A 25557-nucleotide genomic window follows, 5' to 3' on the forward strand; every position below is an offset into this window, starting at 1 on the left:
TATATTTAATAAAAAAAATTAAAATAACATCACTATGTGTAGTTTATTTTTTAAAAAACAAAATTATTTATTTTCTTTTTTTATGAAAAGTTTTGCTTTTAGGACCAGCATAAAACTTAGGTTTACGTAAGTTTTTAGGAGCCTTTCTAATTACACTTAGTCTTTCTTTTTTGTGTTTCTCTGCTTCTATGTCAGCTTTCTTGTATTTCTTTTCCTACAATAACAATAAAATATATTAAAATACAATTAAGTTAAGCAATTAATACTTTTTTAATACATACTTTTTGTGTTGAAAATGTTAACTGTCGATTACCACTAGATAACATTTTGACAGAATTGAAATTTTCTGAATTCATTCTTTCACCCAATGTTGCACTATTATAAACATTTAATAAAAATTATTTAATTTTAATAATTTTTATAATTTATTAGATGTGTTACCTAGAATTTTGAATAGAATTTAATCTATTACTATTTGAACCAACAAATTCTTCTCCTTCTTTAATTTCATAAAATTTAGGTGGTTTAATTGTAGGTTCATTTTGTATACTTAAATTGTTATCGTCACTATCATCGTCATCATTACTATCTTTTTCAGATTTATTACGTTCCTCACGCTCACTTGCTATTCTTCTTCTTTTAGCTGATCTATACTCAGACTTTAATTCTTTAGCCCATTTTTGATCATCGTCTGAACTATATTCATCACTACTTTCCTCAGAACTAGGCTTTCCTTCAATTTCTTCCTGCAAAATAATTTTATTAATATTTTGTAATGTGTCATAGCAAGTTATAATTAAAAATATGTACTTCAACTGGATCAAATTGTTTTTGAATTTGTGATTCAATTTCTTTTTGTTTAGATTTATCTAATCGTTTCAAAACTGGATTCAATAACCTATAAATTTTATGAAAATAATATAAAAAGAATATAATTTTATCTGTTACTGAAGATAACAGAATTCAATTTATAATCAATGTATAATGAAATAGTATATATTTTATTTTATACAAATTAACAATATTGAAAATATTTAATTACTTGTATTCTTCAGCATTTGTATCAACTTGGAAAGCTGGGTTTTCAAACAATGCTTTAAACCGATCATCTTTTAATAAGCTAACAGTATTTTTTTTATTTTTCTTTCCTTCTTTTTCATCATTAATTAATTTCAAAGCAAGTTCTTTGTTAACAGGAGGTAATTTCTGAAAATATTTGAATAATGTCATTGTTTGAAGTTAAATTATTAAATTACTAAATTTTATACTTGAACTTGAACACGATTAGTTCTTTCAGATTCAATTTTTTCTCTTATCTTTTTCCTACGATATTCTTCATAAGCAAATGGTTCCGCGACAGATTTAGCTTTTCTGTACAGTCTAATATCCACAAAATATCCGTGCATATATGCTTTTAACAAGTTTGTTCCTGAAAAAAATTAACACATATTTGATGTTTTTATTTCATTAAATGTATAATTCAACAAAATTAAATATGTATTTACCAATTAAATGTGATAAACCAAGTTCTTCTAGTTCATTTTGAGTTACAAATTTATAATCATCATACACTGTTTCTTTTTTGGTTTCTTCTAACTCTTCAACTAAAGCATCTAAAAATCCACACCATCTTGGGGCTGGCCCTAAGCTCTAAACACGCATTAATTGATTTTTATGTCAAGTTTTACCTAAGTAATTACTTAAAAAATAAAACGAGATATTTAAAAAACAAACCGGTATGTAGTGTGTTTGAATTTTTGCATTTTCATTAGCAATGAACATCATCCCGGTTTGTGGAATAACACAGAGATTATTAAATTGAGTTTCATTTCCAGATTCAATAGCAGCAAATAATTTACCCTGTATAATTGGATATTTTAAATATTTATTTTTTTTATAAATATATTAAGTTTAATATGTTATTATTAATTAACAATGCTCACAGTATCCTTATTCCATATTTTCACTGAAGATGAGTCCATAGACAATACATTTTCATCTTGAAATGCAATATCTCTAATAGGTAATCCAAACAAATGATCTTTAACCCTAAATGGTTTGTTAGAACGCAAGTCGTATAAAAGTACTTGACCTGTAGCAGTACCAACACCTAATGTTAAAGCATTTTCAAATTCCAATGCAGTTATAGATGGAAATCCGTCACTTAAAAAATAAAAAATATACAGTAATTTAATTGAACTGTAAAAATTATTATTTAGCTTACACAATATTTGTATCATTTGTAACTGAGCTTAGAGCGCAATCTAGTACTCCAATACTGACATGAGCTCTAGGATCCCATGCTTCAACTTTTCCTTCCTTAGTGCCAGTTAAAAGCATATTATGTACAGGGTTTATAGCTAATTTGTTAATTTCATCACCAGCACTAGATACAAAAGGATTCAAAAATTGCCCTCTATCTAAATTCAATCTATAAATATCTGAACTGAAAAAAAGTATCGAAAATATTATTTGAAAAATTAATGATAAGTGTTAAATCACAATTATTCTAATTTTTTAGTAAATATATATTTTTTTGATTTTTGAAATTGTTATTTACCTATTTCCTCCAATATATAAGTCACATGTCGGGAAATGATATTTCATGTCTTGGCCAAATTTTGGAATGCGTAATCTATAATAACGTCCTTCTTGAGAATGAAATTCAACATAACGGTCACATTGTAAGATCACAAACTTAAAATAAATCGTAAAAAAATTTAAAGACATACAAATATGTAATAATGACATTCAATAATGTATTTACTTTGCTATAATCATTTGAGAGTATTTCAAAAGTAACAGCTTCAGAATCAAAACATCTTTCAAATTTCATGGCTAAATTATTGACATCAAAACACTTAATTCTAGGCTTATAAATACCAGTAGCCAAAATGTATTGTCCATCTGGCGTTACTTTTACCGTTGTGCTAAGACCAGGCATATCAAAGTCTTGTAATAACTCGATTCGTCTTTTTAATTCTAAAAAAAATATTTATAGAGACAAAACAAAAATATTTAAAACGTCAGCATTATGGTAAAATGGTTAAATAAAAATATTAAATTCATAATGCCAAAACATTTTAGAGGTAAAAGTTAAAATGTATGATAAAATTTTAAAACTATATTATAGGTAAATAATATAGTTATTTTAGGTGAGAAGATTTATCATCAGCTTTTATTTTAATAATTTTATTAAAATGAATTGCGAATTCAATAATGTTGAAGACCATATTATTATAGATAACTTAAATTTATAATGCAGTTAATATCAGTAGTTAACAAAAACTAGTTCAAAAATCAAATATTTAGAAACATTTAGGGCTATAATTATATTATATTTTTCTGATTATTTTGATGTGCCATAATGATACAAGTATATTTGATTTATTTAAAATGTTTTAACTCAGTTAAAATTAAATAAAAATAAATAAAAATCATTAGATTCTTTTGATGAGATCATGCATTTATTTTGAATTAAAAAGTACAAGTATTAGGTACTATTTTTGTATTAAAATAATGTTCAAGACAATCACTATAGATGATTATAAAAAATTTGCTGGACAACTAATCTGAGAATTTAAAATTTTTTTTGTTATTCTCTGTCATGCTATTTGATTTTGGTTATAGTAGTGTACATTTAAGTATACACATTTTCTTTCACAAAATAATTTAAAGATATTAATGAAAGTATAACTTACCAGGATTTTTTTTTAATAATGTTCTTCTTTTTCTTTCGGAAAGCCACTATAAAAAAAATTATATAATTTATTATACTATATTAATTAAAATGTTTTTTTTGATTTTAAATATTGTTCATTTTTTTATACATTATAATAAAATAACAATTTTTAATAATAAACGATACATATATTCAAATAAATAAGTATGTACATTTAAAAAACTAAAAGCGACATTTAAAAAAAATAATTTTTTGCACATGGTCTCATGGATAAAGAATGAAGTCAGAGAAAGTATGACTATTAATCAAATATAATTCAGTTTAGTGTTTAAATGAATTAATTTTGTTTATAATTTGACAAACACGAAACTACACAGTTGACATTTTTAATAATACAAAAGGTATAATTGAATAAAAATAAACCTAGTAACATGATTTTAATTCCTAAACAAATGTGTATTAGGTAATTAATACAATAATGGAATGCAATACTTCTATTTACAAATAAATATATATCATAGCGGACAACTTACTTCTGGCAATGACTTTCCACAGCTTAGATTGTAAATTAATGGACTGTCCATCGCTCAAGAATATTATTGTTTTTAACGTACTCTAAAAAAATTCAAGTTTCATACGACTTCCAATACATTTTTGACTTCACGAGACAACTTACTAACAAGTAACAACAAACACATGGCCATGTGAATGTTATCAGCTTACATCGATTACGAATCATTGATAACAAATTATATTATCAACCATCTAGTATCTACTGCACCCACGAATAGATACAACATTGCATACATTTCATATTTATGCGACTACTGCGACTGTGCTACACCATAAAATATCCAAAATCCGAAGACCGCGTACTTCTGAGAATCTGTGGCTTTTGAAAGTATAATCTGCGAGGTAAGCAATTAATAATACATAATAATTATAGATTTTATAGAGTTTTGAAAACATTATTTTGTCCTCGACTCGTGATTTTAAGACATTTTAAAAATAAAATTAATTACGAACATTATCAAACTCGCTATAGTTAGATCCTACTGATCCTAGAGGAATGTTGGAAGTCGATGATTCAACCAAGCAATAATTTCTGTTTAGTATTATCGTACAATGAGTTGTTCGTTAAAACGCATCGTAGTACAAAGTACGAGTCCCCCCCACTTCGGACGATAATATTCGATAGTTATCTATTTATCATCATGGAAATTTGTTGGCGTCCGTGTCAATAATAAAAAGCTGATAGTTATTCACTGGGAATTGGGATATTGTGAATTTATCATTGTTGTTGATATTTTCGTCGCCGAGTGTCGTTTACTGTTTAGTATAGCTATTTATTAACACACGCTCACTAAGCCACTTAGGTAGTTATTATTTTGGCTCTAAACTCGTATTTTGTTTATAGTGACAAATTAACTTATTTGAATAACGTTAACGTACCTATTTAAAATATTGTATTTCAAAGATATTGTCTTGTTTGTTCTTTTTCTGTTAATAACTCAAATCACCAATTCATTGTTGTGTTTTTGTACTAAAAAATTTAATTCTCTTCAAGTTGATTAACAATCAATAAACATTTTCAAATTGTGAGTACTTTTGATATTATTCAATTAAACTAATATTTTTGGACTGTTATAATTTAATATGTTACAAATGTTGTTTGTTTTGTCTTATAGAATTTATTTTGTAGTGATTAAGATTTAATGTATTTAATTAGGTATCAAACTTTTAAAAATAATATTTGTACAATGTAAAACAGTATTTAAATGACTGTAATGGTATTACTGCCACTCTCCAATTTATAACCAAGACTAGTGAATGGTGTTACAACCTATTTCCAATATTTCTTGGACATTTTTTTTACTAGAAAACTTTCAAACTATCAGCAGAAATACTTAATCAAACCTTGTTTATAATTTTATATTGTCTTGCACGGATAATAGTAGCTATTAAAAATTATATTATACTCTTAAACTGAATCAAAACATAAAACTATAGAAAGATTAATATTTTAACCTGGGTAAAGTCGAATAATTTAGAATGAATTTTTATTTTATTGATTTTTATAACTGGTAGACTTCTGATAGGAAAAATGACAAAAACAGTTAAATTTATATTTAGAGACTGTTTTTTGTCATTCACTGTATACACAAAGAAAAATCATAGTAATACTATCTACAGTAACTGATAAATATAATATATTACACTCTTTACAATTATAATCTGTATAAAATCTTTAAAATACTATTAAAGTATTCTTAATGCTTTTATAATATTTTTTGTTTAAGTCATTAAAATAATTATCATATAATAATTATATGATAATTATTATCATAAGTATTTAACTATCTAAATCTTATTTAAAAATAACTGCAGATTTATTGATTATAAAATTTTGATTTTTAATATGTTAATTTAATTACTTTTTAGTTACAGTAATATACATATTAATTAAAATTTATTTTCAGTTTGGACAATTTTTAAAATGAGACATGTATACCCACATTCCATGGCAAATAATTCAGCGTAAGTGATTATTAAATAAAAAAAATTATTCATATATTTTGAATTTATTTATATTTTTTTCTATGAAATAAAAGTAAGTAATAACATGAAATGTATTTATTGATTTTTATTATTTAAAAAATATTGATATTAAAACATAAAATTGTGCAACAGAAAAAAACTACCAATAAATATAATTAACAAAGAATATAATAATTTTTATTCAAAAATATGTATTTTCCAATTATAATTATTGCAATATTAAAAAACAAACATTAAGGCTCTTCCAAAATATTGACTGAAACAAAAGTGAATAGTAATTTAGTATTTACTTATTACGTTTGTTAGTTCTGTTGATACTGGTTTATTTTAGTCCCACTACTCAGGTTTTTTATTTGATGGAAAAAATATACCATTACTATAAAGTATCTATCATAGATATTTATTCCATAATATCGAATAATAAAATAAATAATATTGATTAAACATCACAGTTTGTATTTTCAGCCGTTTGTTCGTATTTAAAATTTATTTTAAAATTTTATTCACACAAGTGCCTGATATAAGTGCTATAATTCAATTTCTTCAATCTTAAAATATTATTAATAAATAAATTCATTATTTTATTTTTATACAATGTATTTATTGTTCTATGGATGGCGGTGCTATGACAAACCAGTACTGTTCTGTCTGTTACATTCTGTATTTATATATTTTTTATTACTGGGATGAAATCATAATTACAACTTTATTTTATTAATTTAGATTTGTAATTACACTATCATTATACTATAATTATTTAAAACTAAACTAGTTGGCAAAAAGTAATGTTATTGCTATTAGGTACTTTATTCCCAGTAAGCTTGATGTTTGATTTCAGAAGCAGAAGTCAAAATATGAGTTCACAGCCAGTTGAACCAGAGTCTGATGTTACTGAAACTAATGATAGTGACACTGCTGATTCATATCAAGTTGTTTCAAGTACTACTGATGATCTCTTGACAAAAGAAGGTAAAGGTAATTTTTTGTATTTTCTTTTTTTAAATTTAGTTTTAAGATTTATGTAACCAGTCTAAATTGAGATATAAAATTTTAAAAAACAATATCTATGTATTGAAGTTAGTTGGTTGTTGGTTTAAAATGATTGATTCTCCTTAAACTGAATAAATAGAAGATAATGTAATTTTTCAGAACAAGTAATAAAATCAGTTTCGATTACTTAATTCATAATAAATGTTTATCTCAAATAACATAGGTAAAAGATTTAGGATTTAAATTAGCGCCGTCTTTATGTTTTATTAATTATGTTGAGTTTATCACTTGTAAATTTTATACACTTTACATAATTTAGGTTATATTTGTTATAATACATCGGGCTTTGAACAAGCCAATTGCTTCATAATATTATATATTTCCTTATACTCATTAACACTTTTAGATAATTAAAAGGGTTCAAAAAATGTTTTCTTTCTTTTGCTGGTTATATTTAAATAATTAGGTACTCACTTTTCTTATGAGTTATGACTATGTATTAGTTTCAAAGTTTTTTAATTTAGATAACCTTAATAATTAGATAGAAAGAAAATAATTCACATAAGATTTATTAATAACTTAGTTTTTGCTAAAATTAATGCTATCTGTTTACTTAATAAGCTTACTTTTTATATAACTAGAATTGGGTCTCATAATTAACAGATTTTTGGAATTAGCACTTGAAAAGCATAGATTTATAAAATGATCCAATTTAAAGAACAATGCATTTTAATGTTGACACCAGTGTCCTTAACTTTTAATCTGTGTAATCAACTTATAAGAAATATCTTGAAATCAGACCACTTTTAAAAAAAATTCCTGGGGCTTTATTATTTAGACAACCTAAAGGTCTTTACAAACATGTTTAACATTTATATGTATTTTACGTACTAGGTGTAAATTATTTATAGTTTATACTTTACCTATTGATGGAGTCACTTTCAATGCAGTGGCTCTTGCTTAACTTGGACTATTAAAATGTTTTTACTTTAGTTTGATTTGTATATGTTTTTTATACTAACAATGTATTTGCTTTTCATTGTTTATTTGTACACTACTATTAATTATTATTACTTGTTATTTATATATTTAAATATAATCTCTAATGTTTACTAATATTTATACTTATCTTTATAAAATTTTCATTAGGCTTTAAAATAATAAATAATACAATTAAATTTATTTTTCTAATAATAATGAAGTAGTTTGAACTAATTTATATATATATATATATATATATATATAAAGCATATTATTATATTGTAAAATAACTATCAAATAAAATTATTTTATTTACTATCATAAGTATAGGTTCATAACATAAATAGTATAAAATTAATTAAAATATTATAAAAATGTCAATGTTTAGGTTTTATTAATTGCTAAGCATTGCGTTTTTAACTGTCAATTGAAATATTCACAACATCCTGAAAGGAAAAAAGATCATTATAAAATAAATAATTGTAAATTGCATGTAATTGTCTTCAGTTATTAAAACATTTTATTGAAATATTATATAATGTGTAAATTAAAAGTTTAATTGTAAAAATAACTTGTTTTTCCAATTAGAAAGTAATAGTAAAAGTGTTTTCTGAAGTTCCATAATAATTCAAAAAAATGTGGCAAGCAAAGCAAAACACTGTTTTTTTTTATTAATGCTATACTCAGGCCAATCAAAATGTGTACAGTAAACTGATGTGAATGAACAAATTTGTGTGTCAAATTTAGTTTTTGGATAAACCCAAGTTTCAATTAATAATCAAAGAATACTATTCATCAACAATAAAGTATTTTAAATAAACCTATATTATTCTCAGTTAACCTATTCTGAACTTTCTTTTGATAATTTAACTCCATATTTATAAAAATATTCTACTTTATATGTACTCTTTTAATTTCATTATATATAATTTAATCATTATTATAATTCAAGGATTAATTTACTTACCTTTAATATAGATCTTATAGGTCCAGAGTCTATATCTTCAAGATCTATCTAAACTATAAGCAAATGTTGAGCTAGATACCAATGAAAAGAGTTTATAAATAGGTTTGTCCTAAATGATTTCTTACAACATAGATCTGGATTATCTACTTGTTGATAATTTTGTTTTTGAATATCCACATTGTTTGTAAGCGGAAAATCTTTTTTAGTAACATTATGAAATTTTAAAATATCAAATACTTATCTTTTATTCATTGTACCTAATAGTAATAATAATAATAATAAAAAAAAAAAAAACCATGACACTTCACAGTAAAAATATAAATGAAAAATAAATATTAATTAATAATATATTATATTGCACAGACTATAGAGTAAAGAGACAAGTCTATAACACTACTTCACAAGTGTCATGTATATTTTTGTTGTGATAAAGTTATCGATTAATATAGAGTATAATATGTAGATTATAAACTAGATAATAAAATTGGTTTTTTGTCATTTGAGCATAAATCTAAAAATAAATACAATACCTATTGGAAATTATAACAAAAAGCTGTATAGCGTATATACGTGTTATAAATAGACATCAATAAATTATTTTGTTAGCTGTAATTAAATAGTCTTAGTAATTTTAATTATCTTCAAGTAAAATAAAACTGGGGGAGCTAAGCCCCATTCTCTAATTGCGCCTATGGATTTGGGTAATTGGTGTTGAACTCAATTTTGAAACACTGTAGATAATTACATGAAAACCTATTTTTTTTCAAATATTTCATGCATGAGTTAGGATGTAAATCTAAAAGTTTGTGTAGTAGTTTATTGAATTTTATAATTATTCAATAATCTACCTTTGAGAATTGTAAGTTCAGTGTAAAGTGTAGTTTTCCTTTCAAAGTTTTGATACTTCTGCTGTTATTGAAATATGCCATTAATAAAGTTTTTTAAATTGTGCTGTTTGATCTTTTTTAATATTTAAAAATGTATGTATTAAATCATTGTTTGATGATGAAGGGGAAATTTGTGGATTCAATAAAACATGGCTACAAATAGATGGTCTTGAAATACTAAAAGAAGTTTTCAATAATACTTTGCTATATATTAGTATGTTACAATAGTGAATTTGTAAATTAAAGTAGAGTATGGTATAAATAATAGTCAATGTTGCAGACTCCTATTACTTTATTCACTAGCTTTAGGTAAAGTAATATGATAGATGGTTTGACTTAAAAGAAATATCAAGCAATAAATAAAGTAAGCAATAACAATGTCCTTAATTTTTTTAGTATCAAAACCGCTAATTTAGAATGAAATTAGAATAATAAGATGATATTATATTTTATTTTATTTTATATTTTGACATTTATTACACATCTTTATTAGAAATTTAAATGTAGATACATGTTAGTTGATATCTGTTGTAGGTAATTTATAAAAGTATATACCGCCGATAAGTATGAAAATAATAATACCATTTTAATACTCTAACATTGCATTCTAGTAAGTTTTACTGTTGTATAACTCATATTTTCTAAATAGTATTATGATTTTCAATTTAATCCAATTGTTTATGTTAAATAATTGAAATGTATGCAATTGGATGTGAATAATTTTTTTAATTTCTTTACTACAAAATAATAGCCATGATTTATTCTAATTCATTTTATAATTTTTAATGTAGATTAAGCACTGTATACTCTTTATTTTTTATCAAGGATTAAGACAATTTTTTTAATTTATTTCTGAGATCATCAGATTTTTTTGTTGTTGATTGATATTTGGTGTTATCATAACATTTTAAAAGTATCTTCTAGGTGATTATGATTAAGAAACAGGGGACATATGTGTTTTGAGTTTTTTTAAATGCATATATTTTGATGATAAAAATAAAATTATAGAAACCTTAACTATTTTATTAATTAAAATGCATATTTTATTCTTGTACATTTAATATATTTTTAGAACCATTAAATTCTTCTGAAGTATCTATTTCATCTACTGATGATAGCAATGTTAATATATCAAATGATGCGAAGGCAGTTGAACGTAAATCCAGATCCAGATCTCAGTCTTCTAATGACTCCTCAGATTCTCAGTCTGATTCTTCTTTACATTTAGCTTCTCAGTCCGTTATTAGCAATAGTTCTAAATCAAAGTCTGAATCTCGGCCAAGAGATATGTTGCGAAGTCGATCAAGATCAAACACAAAGTCAAAATCTCGATCAAGATCTAAATCTAGATCATCTTCAGTATCGTCAGTTGGCTCTCATTCATCCTTTAAAAAAAATAAAATAAAACGTAAAATTATATCTGATTCTGAAGACGATGATGATCTTCAAGTTAAAACTGAAGTCGATTCTGATGATGGCCAAGCTCAAGGTAATAATTATATACATATTCATTATAGACATTTATTTTATTAACCAATATTTTTAGAACCAGAGGATAACATAGTTCAGAAAAAAAAATTTAAAAAGGTTAAAATTATGTCAGATTCTGAATCCGAATCTGAAGAAGATGATGTCAAAAATATACTCCCTACAAGTCCAGTTGTTAGTATTAAAATTAAAATTAAATATATATTATTACTAATTTATATTTAAATTGTATAGGTACGTAAGGAGCATGCTATATCTGATGATGAAAATACAGAGAAGGTGAATATAGGTGAAGTGTTGCCAGAATTATCAGATGATTCTGATAAAGAAGATGAAGATGATCCAGGTGAAGTAATTGGTACAAGTTCTAAAAAAAGTAGTGCTAATAATGAAAATGAAGATGACCTCGATGATCCTGATGAACGCGATAATCATAATAGGTCAGTTTAAAGTCTAGAACGCTTCCTAATTTTTAAAACTAGTAATTTCAAAATTAGTTAAATTACTGCAAAGTTGGTTTGAGGACAATTACTTGGCTAAGGTTGTATGAAAAAATTGATTTTTTTAATATTCAATAAAATTAAGTGAAGCAATTATAAATCAATAATCATGTTTAAATGACCATTACCTCACTATTAGTTCATTAAATGTATTAAATTTGTTCACACGGTCTAGCAAATTTCTATTAGTTTATTTAGTGTTTAAATAGTGTTAAATTAAAATCAAAAGTCTAATTTATTTAATTTTTGAATCGATGAATTTTATAACTAACCTAATGGATTTATTTTTCTAAACATCCTTGTAATACAAAGTTTATATTTTTATGTAGTGATAATAATCCAATATCAGATTTTGAACTTATGATGATGCGAAAAAAAGAAGAACAATCACTGAAACGTCGCAGGAAGGATATAGATATTATAAATGACAACGATGATATTATTGCTGGATTAATTGCTGATATGAAACATGCTGCTGAAGTAATTAGATTAATAATGAAAAAATCTTATTTTAGAAAAATGATTTAAAATTGTTTTAATATACAGTTTTAAACTATTTATTTTACTAAATTATCTTTTTATTTCATATTTTTTTTTTTTTATGAATTATTTAGTGTGATCGACAATTAAACAAAGAAGGAAAACCCGCAATTAACAAAATAACTATGCTGCCAAAATGTTTATCACAATTAAAGAAACATAATTTGATGTTAGCTTTTATTGAACACAATGTATTAAATGTTTTCACTGATTGGTTAGCACCTATGCCAGATAGAAGTTTGCCTTCATTGCAAGTTCGCGAGTCGTTGATAAAACTTTTAGCAGATGTAAAATCCTAAGTAACAAAAGTATTTAAATATGTATTATTAATTTATTTATTTTTATTATAGTATCCTCCAATTGAACAATCTACTCTCAAGTACTCTGGAATTGGTAAAGCTGTTATGTATTTGTACAGACACCCCAAAGAAACTAAAGAAAATCGAGAACGTGCTGGCCGTCTTATAAATGAATGGGCTCGTCCAATTTTCAATTTGTCAACAGACTTTAAAGGTTAATTGAAAATAATATATTATGTACATTTTGTTTAAATCTAACTTTTATGATTAACTTTTAATTGTTTAATTTTAAGCAATGTCCAAAGAAGAAAGAGAAGAACGAGATCTGGAACAAATGCCTAGACGGAAGCGTTCAAGTATAGATGATAACAAACATGATGATGATGATGATGATGATGATGACGGGTAATTAAATAATGAACTTACACTTAACTGAATAATTTCTTCTTCTTCTCATATTACTTAATACTTAATAATTTTGTTATAGTCACTTTATAAAAAGTGGCAACTGACCTCGAAATTTACTCCACATCTTACTGCATCTGTAAACAGTAGTTTTCATAATTATTGCTTAGGAAAAAACGATTTTTACAAGCTAAATTTACGGCATGTAAAAAATTTAGTAATAACAATAAGTTGATTTTAATCACTTTCCAAAATTTTCTTTTTATACTTTACAACAGTGGTTCTTAACCTGTGGTCCGGGGGTCCACGGCAGCCTTACCACCTAATATAAGTTAATACGTGACATGAGTGCATTATTACAATATTTTTGGATTATTATTTTTGTTTCATATAAAATTATAATCTTATATTGTCTGTCACGGTGGGTCAATATAAAATAGTTATTATAATTTTGGTTATGATAACTTGATATGTTTTGTAAAAAAAGGTATTCGACAAAAAATTAGTAGGGGGGGTCCGTGATTTCTAAAAATATTTCATCGGAGGTCCGTGTTCTACATAAAATTAAGAACCGCTACTTTACAAGACAGATACGGTATGTCCAAATTTAACCATATTTTGTAATAATCATTCCAATTTAAAAAATAGTTTTAAAAGAAAATAATATTATATTAAGTTAAAAAATTTCATTTATATGCACTAATATATTTTTTTATATTAAGTCCAAGAACATTAAAACCAGGCGACAAAGGTTGGATAGCCAGAGCGCGTGTACCTACTCCATCTAATAAGGATTATGTGGTTAGACCAAAATCAGTAACAGATGCTGATATTTCAAGGGTAATTTAGTGTATATATTTAATATATTTAAATAATTATACAAAATTTATAACTAATCCACAAATGAAATTTGAAATGTGTAGGCTGTAAAGCGACCAATGAACCGTTTTGAAAAGCACTTGAAGAATTATATGGATAGTAAGAGAAATAATCAATCCAAGCGTGCAGTTCCGATTTCAATAGAAGGAAGAAAAATGGGGTTGTAATTATATTTTTATACTATACTTATTTTTAGGTCATTGTAAAAACTATATTTGATTATTAGTATATTTTCATTTTTCATTGATTATTAGTACTTAATTCAATAAGTTTATTAACTATAAAACAAATATTACTTTTAAGTACTTAACTTAGTCAACATTTGTATTAGTTTATTTTTAATTATCTCATAAAATTAATTACTTCTAATATTTTATTGATTTAAGTTTCTACTATAATATTTGTAATAATGAGTATTGCATTAGATCATCGTTTCTTAAACTGTGTTCCGCAGAGCTTAAGTAATTTTTTTAAAAATTCCAAGAAAATTACTTGAAAATATCTAAAGATTAGTAGCGGCTAGTAAGGAAAAAAAAACGTTTGAACAACTTTCATCAATTAAGCCCAATATTAAAAATATTTGTATTAATAAAAAGCAATTTATATTATTTCATTAAAACTAAAATTTAGTTTGATTAATGTAATTTAAGTATTATTATATACAATTATTATTATTTTTATTTTTATTTTAACATTTTTTTGAATTAAATACCTTAACACATTGTTATTATATGCGTAATAATTATAATTTTTATTGCAAATAATTCTATAAAAGCTAAAAACTAAAAAAAAAGTAAAGGTTCCACAATAAAAGTGAACATCAAAAAGGGTTCTGCGAATAATAAGGTTTAAGAAACGCTGCATTAGATTAATCATCCATTATGAACCAGTGGTGACAGTGGCGTAGTTATGATTTTGTTCTGGGGGGGGGGGGATATATAATTTATTGGATAAATATAAAATGAGGGGCTTATAACCATGCTCTTATAGCCTTGTATTGCATATTATATCTGTAATTATCACGTAATATAGATTATTTTATATTTTTATTTATATTGAGGAAAAATCAATGCATTGTTCATAAAAATAAAAAAGGTTATGGGGGGGAAAGGACCTATCCATATATCCTCTTCATAACTATGCTACTAGTGATGGCTAGTGTATACGTACACTACCTACTCAAATTTAAGAAAAACTAAAAACATAAATCATAATAATATCATTAAAAGTGTTAATTTGGTATACACTTTGTAAGCTTTCCCTTTCTACACTCGGTATAATATGTTAAGTGGGCAAGACTGTTCGCCCAAAAATAGTATAGCACTTTTTGACCATATTAAAAATTTAATACTTATCTACAATGATTCGCTCAATATCCTATAAATATAATATCTGCAATATAATGTATATAATGTCTACAATGGTCCGCTGTTGAGATGGATCTATTTCAGTGTTATTTGCTTATTATTTTATGAAGATGAGGAAATAATTTTATAGTAGCCTTAATAATATTTAACAACTGTTTTAGTGTAGTTTTGTTTAGTTTCGAGTCGAAGTGCGTTTATCGATGGTAATTTTTATATAATATTATTGATAGTAGTCTATGTGACATCTATAGCACTAATTTTTGCACACAGGGGACGATTTTGTAAATTTAAGTGAAATTGTAGAGTTCTTGGAAAGTAAAGGAGGATATTGTATCATAGTATATATTTTTAAATATAACTTTGGATCGATAAGTAAAAAATACGGCTCTACTCGTCAGAGATGTATTACAAGAACTTGTAGTGTACTAATATATTCAGACAAGAATGATTCTTTTATTTCAACAACTGGAGAACGAATCACGACTCTTACGATCTAACAAATATTCATCCCAAAATTGTAAATATATAATGTAAACGCATAAAGTTGTTGAAGATATGCATATACAACCGAAAAAAGTAATTTAAAGCAAATCGTTCTCAATGACCACGCAGTATCAACATTTACTGTCTGATATTAATAGATTGAGAAAAAATATAATATGTAAAGCTCGTAAGTGTGTATACACTTATTGATACAGAAAAAATAGTTTCTACTTGACAAGTGATTTACACAAATAAATAATAAAGTATTTTCAAAAGTGTGGTAAACAATCGATGTAATATTTTTAAGCGAAAAGGGAAAGTAGCTTTAAAATATTTGGGCAAAAAGACACGGGTGAAAAGCGAAAGGTCACTTTTGGACGTAGAGTACCGCCCGCGTTAGGTATGGGGATATTGGACAACGAATGTACAGTGTACCTATATGAGTTATGTGTATCGTTTTTATAATATATGACAGGGATGAGCAACTCAAAATTACTAGAGAGTAGAGAACCAATTTTTAGAAAATTAAAATTAAGCGGGCCAGAACATAGGAAGCAAAAATATGTTATTTAAAAATATGCATTTGTTTAGTTTATAATGTGAATATTTTAACTTTAAAATTGTATGATATAATTTAAAAATGTAACACAGGCTGAACGAAGTGTCTCACAAGCCGAGGTTTTGTACATGAGTTGGTAAATCACCAAATCTCATTTGTCGATTCAAATACAGTAGCCTACATTAGTAACACTGAGAGATCATAGTTTGATGCAAAAATTGAATTATTGAAGAAAATGAGAGATGTTCCTCTTAATCATTTGCAGTCCCATCTTGATCAATATATAACCTAACCTTTTTGTTGCTATGTTAGAAGATTGTGAACTATCAATAAAATAAAACTACGTATGTTGAGCGCATATCGAATCAGAAACTTACAATAAAATTAGCACCGAATTAACACCCAACTAAGTACATATAGTGTTATTAAGATTATGTTTCAAAATATAAAAATAATATAATACATTCATGAAATTGGGTTGTTTCTAAGGCCAAACGGCTGTCTGCGCCAGAAAAGTATCGGTGTGTAGTCATGGGAGAAATCTGGGGGCAACTGCCTCTCCAGATACTTTATTAATTAAGTTATAAATTATAATTTAATATCTATTTTATCATAGAAAAATAAAACAGCATAATACTTCGTACCTTATATAATTAATAATAAATTTAGGTATCGTTTTGAGTGATTTATATTGAAAGAGGTAGATTACTTAAAATTGATCAAGTAATTGACGAATTTGATGAAGGTTAGGTTAGGTTAGGTCGTGCTCGTCGATTTATGTTAAAATAAATTAGCATGTATAATACGTATAATTTTTAGTAATTTTATTAAGTTTTATATCCTTTTATCAGTTTTATGATGTAAATAAAAAAAATTTACGTCATTAAGTATTATTTATTTATTAATTCACTAACGCATTTTTAGTTTTTCTACGGCTTAACCCCTCCTCCCAAGAATTAACTCCAAGTTACGCCACAGTGTATAGTAATGCAGTAGTAAACACTTATACAGTGTAAAAATTAAAACGAATCAAAACACGCAACCCGTCTTTTAATGGAATGGATGTGCACATTATTCAATTATTTTTGATGCCATAGTTGCGTGAGACGGTATTATAATTTATTTATTGTCAGCTGATAATATCCGTCGATTAAATAATTAATATCGTAAATTTAAAACAACAATCGTGTTTCTGTTGTCTCCGTTAACAATTATTTAATACAATCTATAGACTTTAATATATATATATATGATATTAGTTATTTTTTCGAGGATGTGCACTATTTCATTAAAAACCTATGAGCCATAATATGAACACAAGTAAGGTATACACTATACATTTTATTCAATTGTAGTAAGACAAAATAAAATAAAAAATAAAAAAGTACATATAAATTTGTTTTATTTATTCTCAAAGTTTTAACATTTGTATATTATGTTTAAGTTGAGGTTTATACTTCTTCTTCTTCTTCTTCTTCTATGATTACAATTGAAAGTAATGCTAAGTAATGCTCTTGAGTATTTGAATATCAGTTTTCAAATAATCTTCTTCAGTAGGTAGTAGTTATTCATTAAAATAATCAAACATTAGGATACAGAGACCATGCATTGGTTTACTTTCCTTTCTCATCTCGCAGCATGGATAATGATGTATTATTCAATGGTCTATAACAATGACAGATTTTGTATTATGTAAATATTTTCAAGTCATTTTAAAACCACTACTCACTAGCTGTGAGTAACTTAAACATTTTCAATGATTGAATATGAAGAAGAATGAAAAATTTAATCTTTAAAACACTAAATAGATTCAGTTTATAATCCTTAGATATTATAGTTCCACAGTATCACAATATTAATTTTTTTTGTTAAAAAATTATCCAGAGGAAAATAATACATAATTTATAAAAACATTGTTACTACAGATACCGATAATATATTTTTTTTGGTGGTCTGTTGTGGCATGGTAATTGATTTCTTCAATTATTAATGTGTTCTGAAGTCAAGCATCGCCTGGTGTGGCTAGCTTCCGGATGGTCGATCATCCAGAATTTTAGTAACAAATTCTCATCCATGCCATATATTCACTAGTTCCAAAAAAGAAAACAGTACCCTCCCCCACAGTAAAAATCGACTATAGGTTAATAACCATTGCAGTTGAAGCCTAAAAAAAAAAAAAAAAATAAAATAAAATATTTTGATTTAGTTCAAGTTTAAAATAATACTGTTTATTATTATAAGCATTATACATTGGTAACTAGTAACGCACTTGTTAAATTTTTACAGATAAATAATTAGACAAGTAAACAATAATAATATAAAAATATTAAAATAATTGATTTAAAAACTTTTTATATAAGCAATATTTAGTAACAAGGGTATTTTATAATCATTATATAAAAAGGTAAAACGAATAGTTAATAATAATAATATACGTCGACTCTAGACATAGGACTGGTTTAAATTATCGTTATAATTTAAACATACTATGTTTTATGGTAATTTTAGTTAACTTCAATGTAATTAATAAGAAATATCAAGAACTTTCATTATTAATCACATTTTATGTTTATAATTTAACTTTTTTATTATGTAAATATTTTGACTTTCTATTATAAATGTATAGTAAAAATTTAATATTTGTATTAATTTCTTTGACAAATTAAACAACATTAAACATGAAAGTCATACAAACATTATACAAAATTGTTCAATATTTTTCAATTAACAATAAACTATATGCTTTTAAAAGAGATTTTAAATTAAGAACTGTGTGTGAACTAATCAAACATCTAATATTTCTATTTTGCACACAAATTAATGAATTATACAAGTAATCAAGAGAAAATCATATATAAAATGTAATCAAGGTTATAAAAATGCTAAGAAAATTCAATTTTCGTTACATTCTACAAATGAAGGAATCAACAACTGAGTTGATTATGTGAATTTAGTTTTGGTATATTTCATATATATTGTAATGGATTTTTGGACTTGATTTATTGAATCAAAATACAATTAAATAATGGAATAAGTCGATACCACGATTACTGTAGAATATTTATAATTTATCCAGCATATCATCATGTATAAGACATATTCTCCATTAAAGTATATTTTTTATGTTTATTTATAATAAACGAAAAGTATAAGTTGTTGCTATTGTACACTCATGTTATTTTATTAATCACCCATTTTCCAAACAATAGATTCGCTGGTTATAGCTGATTTTAATTTAATTGTATTCAATCGTTTGATATTGATAAGTTTTAAAGGATGTTTTGGTTTACGTATAGCGGATATCTGGCTTACTTTACTCGACGGTAACGATAACAGTTTAGCGGGAGATGCTTTAACGATTTCCGACGATATTGATGTGGAAATATTGCTTATATTATTGACAATACTTTCAGTTGAACCTGTGGGAACTAATTTGTCTTCTGTATTTTTATTAGACGTAAATTCTGAGGTGTTAGATATAGTGGATGCAGTGATAGTGGTCGTAGAAACGATCGCAGTGGTAGTAGTGATATCTGAGATGTTATTGGATACACAACTTGTGGTGGATACGTCAGTGACAGTGATAGTTGAAGTGGGAATTTCTACGGTAATTGCATTGGTAATTGTAGATGATTCAGAGTTAATGTTAGCCGAAGCGGAATCATCAATGACAGTTGTTGCGATATCTGTAATTGAATCACCAACGATGGTTGAGGAAACTTCGGAGGCTGTATTCGTTGTGGTAGAGGCTTGAGTTGTAATCATAGTTAAGGTTTTATATTCTTCTACAACGGTGCTGTCAGCAATAGTACTATTGTCAATATTGTCATTAACAGTTGAAGTAATGTCTGATGTGACGGCGACTGTATCAGTAATGGTGGAGATTTCGGTGTCCATGACGGTTGTGGTAGAGTCGGCGACTGCAGTAATTAAATCTGTAGTGTTTGTGGCCAAAGAGGCCATTTCGATAGTAGTTAGCTCTTCACTGGCTGTGATTTCTTCAACAATGGTAGAAGAAATGGGCGACGCAGCAGAGATGATATTGGTCAAAGCTTTAATGGTTGCGGTAGTGACAGGCGTAACATTAGTAGTGACAGGCGTAACAATAGTAGTGACAGGCATAGCAGTAGTACTTATGCGTAAAGCTATGACATGTTTTTCGTTATCATCACCATCGTGCAGTAGAGACGGCTTATGTACGACGTTTATTTTGGGTGAAATAGATTCCTGCTCAGGTTTATAGCTGGATTTAGAAGTTGTTTTGACAGGGATTATGAGTGAATCTGAATTTTTATCGACTTCACTTACTTCACATTTATTACTCAAATAGCCAATATTTGTAAGGTCATTACAGTGACCGTTAATATGTGATGGCATTTTATATTCTTTAGGTTTTTGAAGACTGTGTATTATACGAGGAGAAGTGTTTTTAGTATAAGACTTTCGTTGATGGTCAATGGTTTTATTGTTTTTTACAGTTAAGTCTCCTAAATTACGGCATGATTCCAATTTTAGCAGATGGTTGACAAATTCCATTCCGCTAGGATAAGCAGTCTTGAGATTCTTATATAATTGGATTATGTCTGGTGTGGTTGTGGAGGATGACAATATTGATGGACTAGCTTGTCGGCGATTGGACTTGGAAAACTCAATATGTGGTGACGTAGGCCGTAAATCTAATGTATTCTTAAGCGATTGATCGGTTTTTATTTCAGTTGGTAATTTTATCGGTGGAACTAAATCTGGAGTTTTCACATAATTTTTCGGTGCAGAAAATTTTGAAGTAAAAAATGGTTTTAGAACCGGTATGAAAACTGGTTTTGATCTGTGATTAACAATTATAGGTTTATTATCTGGAATTTTAGGTTTATTAACTAGAGTCGCAACTGGAGTTGAAGTTTTATCAACAGGAATCGTAGGTTTTTCAACCGGAGTCATTAATTTATCAACTTGGATTGTAGGTTTACCCACTGGAATTATAGATTTATGAACTTGAGTCATAGGTCTATCAAAAGGGACTGCAAATTTATCAAATGGTACCATAGATTTTTTAACTAGAGTCGTAGATTTTTCAACTGGGGTCATAGATTTATCAACTCGCGTTTTCGGTTTTTTAACTAAAATTTTAATTTTACCATCCAGTAGAGTTAGTTTATGAACTGGCATATGGTGATTTCTATAGTTTTTAGTTACAGTTAAATGTTTCAAAATATATTTTTTATTTCTTGGTACAGGTGGACGTTTATCGAGAAATTTTAATTGTGTCTTTTGATTGAATTTTAAAGCTGATAGATTTTTTGCTGTGCTAGTTAATACTGTAGATATTGGTGCTTTAATCATTGTTCTTGTCGTCATTAGTGGCGCTGTTTCTATTGTCGTCGTTACAACGGTCGTTGATGGTTGTATTGATGTTGACTCCGTTGTTGATTTTATTAACGATGATAATATTTTTGTTGATTTTGTTAACACCGAAGACATAGGTTTTTCTGCTTCTGGTGTCGTAATTATCGATCTTGTCATTGTCGGCCTTGTTCTTATCGTATTCGTTGTAATGGCTATTGTAGTATTAACGAATTCTAATACTGACGATACAGGTTTAAATGTAATAGATGAATCTTCAGTGAAAATATTACTTTTCTTCGTTGGTAAAGATTTAACCGTTAATAATTGATCGTCTCCCTCTGTTTTTTTGGTATTTATTTCACATTTTTCTAATTTCATAGGTTCTAATCCTTTCAATTTTAATCTACAATGATTTATGATCCTAAAAATAAACATAAATTAATTACTCACGACTCAAGAGTTTTTAAATACATAATGATTTTATGTATTCTACATTCTTACCTTATGCCCCATCTAATTAATAATTGAAATACATCTAATACAACAGTTAACGTTGTAAAATATGTTAACGATACATATCAATATAATAATGTTAATGCTTTATCCTGTACGAATATTATAATAATTATAATTTTATAATCTTCATTAATGATGAGCTATATTTTACTAATTACACTGCCATTAAGGAACGGATTGAGATATCACACCAGGAAAGGAAAATTAATATTAACAGACCCAGCACCGGATATAGGGGGGGCAATCTGGGGCACGTGCCCCAGATACTAGTCATAAAGGGGCACAAATTTTTAATTATGTAATAAGTAAAAAAAAAAAAGGTTATTGATATAGAAGGGCGCTAATTTCATATTTTGCCCCGGGTTAAAAAATTGTTAGATCCGACATTGAACAGACTCATATTTGGTATAAATGATAAAAAAATTATGAAGACATTATATATAATAATAGATAACAGTTGTACGGTATTAATTATAATATTAGTTAAAATTAAAATTAAATTACAACTCTTTTTTACTTAAACTACTATTATTATATTTTTGACTATTTAATATTTAAAAATTTGAAAACTGCACTACCTTTCTTTTTCTTAAGTACATAAATATTTGATAAATTATATTAGTGTGATACTTATTTGAGATCGTGTTTTATTGCGCGCAATCACAACTTATTATTTATTATTTAGTTGCTGATATACTAATGTGAAATATTTATTATTGCTATTTTAATTTGCATTGTTCGTTTAAGCCCGTAATAAACCCATAGTTTGTAGCTACAGTGAAGTACAAGATGTGCTGACCGCGATCCTGTTAACTCGTTAGTATGCGATCCATAAAGAATTTCGTGATTGTCTGACTACCCTATCTACCGTGATTAGCCATACCTGAATAAAAACTGCTCGAAAAATCTCTAGAACATTATTTCTATAGATTTGCAGGTGAACATACTGAGTTATTTGGATAATTTTATTCAATTATATGATAGAAATTATAGAATTTAGAATAATCAACCGAGGAATATATGTATTTTTTTCCATTTCATATTAGATTTAAAATCATAAAATCAGTACCTTGTTTTAGAAGCGTTACAGTGCTTTGCTAATTCTAATGACATTTTTGTAGATTTATCTCTTGGCAGCAATAAATAAATATGACATGGCTTACAAATAAGGATGTCATATTTTATTGTTATAGGAATTTCATCCCGATCAAGAGTCAATTGATATCGTTTCACTACGGACTTATGCAACTTATATTTTTGTATTGTTCGATTTCCACACAACTGGCATTGAGATATAAACAGTATCTACAAAAACATCAATTTAAATTTAATATTTTCAATATTAATTGATCAATTATATCACAAGGTTTATTTCAATATTGTGTAAGAGTAAGACACAGGTACACTAATATTATTTAACAACCTGTTCATAATGTGCATTGCAAACAGGAATTTTATGCATTGCTCCTTCCTCTTTAGTTTGAACTCTAAGAGTGATCTAAAATTAACATAAACATAAATTTATATAAATTATGAGTATTAAATACACACGTATGATTAATGGTAAAAAATAAAGTTATTGATAACATTTTTTATTTTTCTAAACTAAGACCACGGACGATTATACTTCTAATATGTGTAGTATACAGTTAAACGTACAAATAGGTGTACTAAAAATTTATAACTAAAAGACATACACACTTATAACATATTTAAAGTTAAAAATATACAATAAAAATTGATCCCGTATATGTTTTTATCATAATATATGTATATTATATACAGTATATATAATATATATATATTATATTTTCTATTATCTATTTTATGCAACTTATACGATTACTTTGGTCGTCCAATAACACTTTTGAAAACATATTCGATTTCGTTATGAAATTTACTTGAAACGAATGAGTAAATTTTTAAGTTAAAATATTAAGAATAAGTGAAAAAATAATTAAAAAGCAGTTGGATTTTGTTTTAAATAAATTTTTTGATGAATTAAAAAATATTTTCAGAAATTTTGAGGGAAATAAGGTATCTAGTTATGATTCAATTGGCAAATTTGATATTTTTGAAAAAATAAACATAATAGTTAATTAATATTCGTATATATTTCATATTTCGCATTATTAATATGTCCGGGAGCGATCCGCTATTTTTTTTTAAACAGTCAGTTACTTTGCATACAAAGGCAGATTTCTCAATAGAAATAGTAAGTAGCTGCCTAGAGTTGCAAAATTGTACGGATGGAAAATTTTATATATTAAATCATTCACACGCATAAAAAAAAATATTGGAAAACTTCTTGTTTTATGTTTAAGCAAAATAATTGTATGATAATGTATACATCTACTTTGATTTGTTATAATTTAAAGTCATAATAAAGTCTTAAAAATGATTCACAAGTTTGTTGTAGGTACATGACATGCAATTCTGATGCAGCCCTTTATTTGAAGTAAGGTTATTTGAACAATTGAGTCAAGTCTTTTTGTTTCATTATCATAATATGAAGATATTATGAAATCATTCGTTAATCAAAAAACAAGATGTTAATTTCTAATAATAAAATGGTTAAGTTAAGAATTGCAATGTAAAAATATTTATCATAGTATAATTATATTCCTATTATTATAAAAAATGTAGTAATGTATTACTTCATTTTCCAAACAATAGTTTTAATTTTGTTTTAAGTAGGGTAAATAATTTAAAATGAGAATCGATAGTTATTAAAAAGTTAAATCCACACCTATCTATACACAATAATTACATGACTCGCAGTTATTCATTTGGAAATTGCCTATATAGAACTCCTTAAAAGGTAAGTTATACAAAATGGCAGAAAAAACTTTTTACTTAAAATATTATACATTTTCATTACATAATATATTACATTTTTATATTTCAAATTAAAATCAGACTAACGGTATTGCGCTGGTTCAGTTACGTATTGCTCATTTGGAAATTACCTATATAGAACTCCTTAAAGGTAGGTAGCAAGAATGGCAGAAAAACTTTCCGCAAAATATTATACATTTCATTACATACTATATTACATTTATGACTTTCAAATTAAATCAGACTAATGAATGAATATCAAACTAAATAATAA

General features: G+C 26.1%; 3 protein-coding genes across 10 annotated transcripts in view; 1 reads left to right on the plus strand and 2 right to left on the minus strand.

Moving 5' to 3' along the window:
- Window positions 1–24: 24 nt before the first annotated feature.
- LOC112603066 (nucleolar protein 10) lies at window positions 25–4438 on the minus strand. Its single transcript, XM_025351465.1, has 15 exons — window positions 4359–4438; window positions 4216–4297; window positions 3702–3747; window positions 2768–2982; window positions 2561–2697; window positions 2225–2446; window positions 1944–2163; window positions 1735–1860; window positions 1506–1650; window positions 1269–1429; window positions 1043–1206; window positions 811–898; window positions 442–746; window positions 282–375; window positions 25–214 (listed from the first exon to the last, which is right to left on the minus strand). Exons 2-15 carry the CDS (start codon window positions 4264–4266, stop codon window positions 68–70), a joined length of 2121 nt encoding a protein of 706 aa, XP_025207250.1. The 5' UTR covers window positions 4267–4297; window positions 4359–4438; the 3' UTR covers window positions 25–67.
- A 54-nt stretch (window positions 4439–4492) lies between these two features.
- On the plus strand, window positions 4493–14792 carry LOC112603067 (protein IWS1 homolog). 7 transcript variants are annotated; one of them, XM_025351468.1, is made up of 12 exons: window positions 4493–4597; window positions 6163–6220; window positions 7080–7216; window positions 11139–11555; window positions 11613–11728; window positions 11789–11994; window positions 12384–12534; window positions 12669–12881; window positions 12945–13107; window positions 13187–13298; window positions 14021–14138; window positions 14222–14792. In XM_025351468.1, exons 2-12 carry the CDS (start codon window positions 6180–6182, stop codon window positions 14342–14344), a joined length of 1797 nt encoding a protein of 598 aa, XP_025207253.1. In that variant the 5' UTR covers window positions 4493–4597; window positions 6163–6179; the 3' UTR covers window positions 14345–14792. The 7 variants fall into 7 exon arrangements, with proteins under 7 accessions (XP_025207253.1, XP_025207255.1, XP_025207258.1 ...); XM_025351470.1 differs by having other exon boundaries at window positions 7083–7216; XM_025351473.1 differs by having other exon boundaries at window positions 7086–7216.
- Window positions 14793–18336: 3544 nt separating this feature from the next.
- The window catches only part of LOC112603110 (uncharacterized threonine-rich GPI-anchored glycoprotein PJ4664.02-like), an 11821-nt gene continuing 4600 nt past the window's right edge, over window positions 18337–25557 (minus strand). The window contains exons 6-9 of one of the 2 annotated variants that reach the window (XM_025351539.1): window positions 23869–23943; window positions 23515–23750; window positions 19899–22350; window positions 18337–18750 (exon numbers count right to left, since the gene is read on the minus strand). In XM_025351539.1, coding sequence (XP_025207324.1) covers window positions 18721–18750; window positions 19899–22350; window positions 23515–23750; window positions 23869–23943 — 2793 coding nt within the window. In that variant the 3' untranslated portion in view covers window positions 18337–18720. Of the gene's footprint in view, window positions 18751–19636; window positions 22351–23514; window positions 23751–23868; window positions 23944–25557 lie in introns of those variants that run through there. The other variant, XM_025351538.1, reaches the window with a different exon arrangement.

Source organism: Melanaphis sacchari, unplaced genomic scaffold (assembly GCF_002803265.2).
Source record: "Melanaphis sacchari strain LSU unplaced genomic scaffold, SCAv2.0 Contig95_pilon_pilon, whole genome shotgun sequence".
NCBI classification, from domain to species: Eukaryota; Metazoa; Arthropoda; class Insecta; order Hemiptera; family Aphididae; genus Melanaphis; species Melanaphis sacchari.

What these genes read in the sequence shown, in the direction of transcription:
- LOC112603066 (XM_025351465.1), bottom strand. Translation starts at nt 4,266, where the DNA reads ATGGACAGTCCATTAATTTACAATCTAAGCTGTGGAAAGTCATTGCCA. An exon ending in GTGGAAAGTCATTGCCAGAA is followed by an intron (nt 3,748 to 4,215) that starts GTAAGTTGTCCG and finishes TTTTTTTTATAG; the next exon opens with TGGCTTTCCGAAAGAAAAAG. An exon ending in TTATATATTGGAGGAAATAG is followed by an intron (nt 2,447 to 2,560) that starts GTAAATAACAAT and finishes ACTTTTTTTCAG; the next exon opens with TTCAGATATTTATAGATTGA.
- LOC112603067 (XM_025351468.1), top strand. Translation starts at nt 6,180, where the DNA reads ATGAGACATGTATACCCACATTCCATGGCAAATAATTCAGC. An exon ending in CTTGACAAAAGAAGGTAAAG is followed by an intron (nt 7,217 to 11,138) that starts GTAATTTTTTGT and finishes ATATATTTTTAG; the next exon opens with AACCATTAAATTCTTCTGAA. An exon ending in CAGATGCTGATATTTCAAGG is followed by an intron (nt 14,139 to 14,221) that starts GTAATTTAGTGT and finishes TGAAATGTGTAG; the next exon opens with GCTGTAAAGCGACCAATGAA.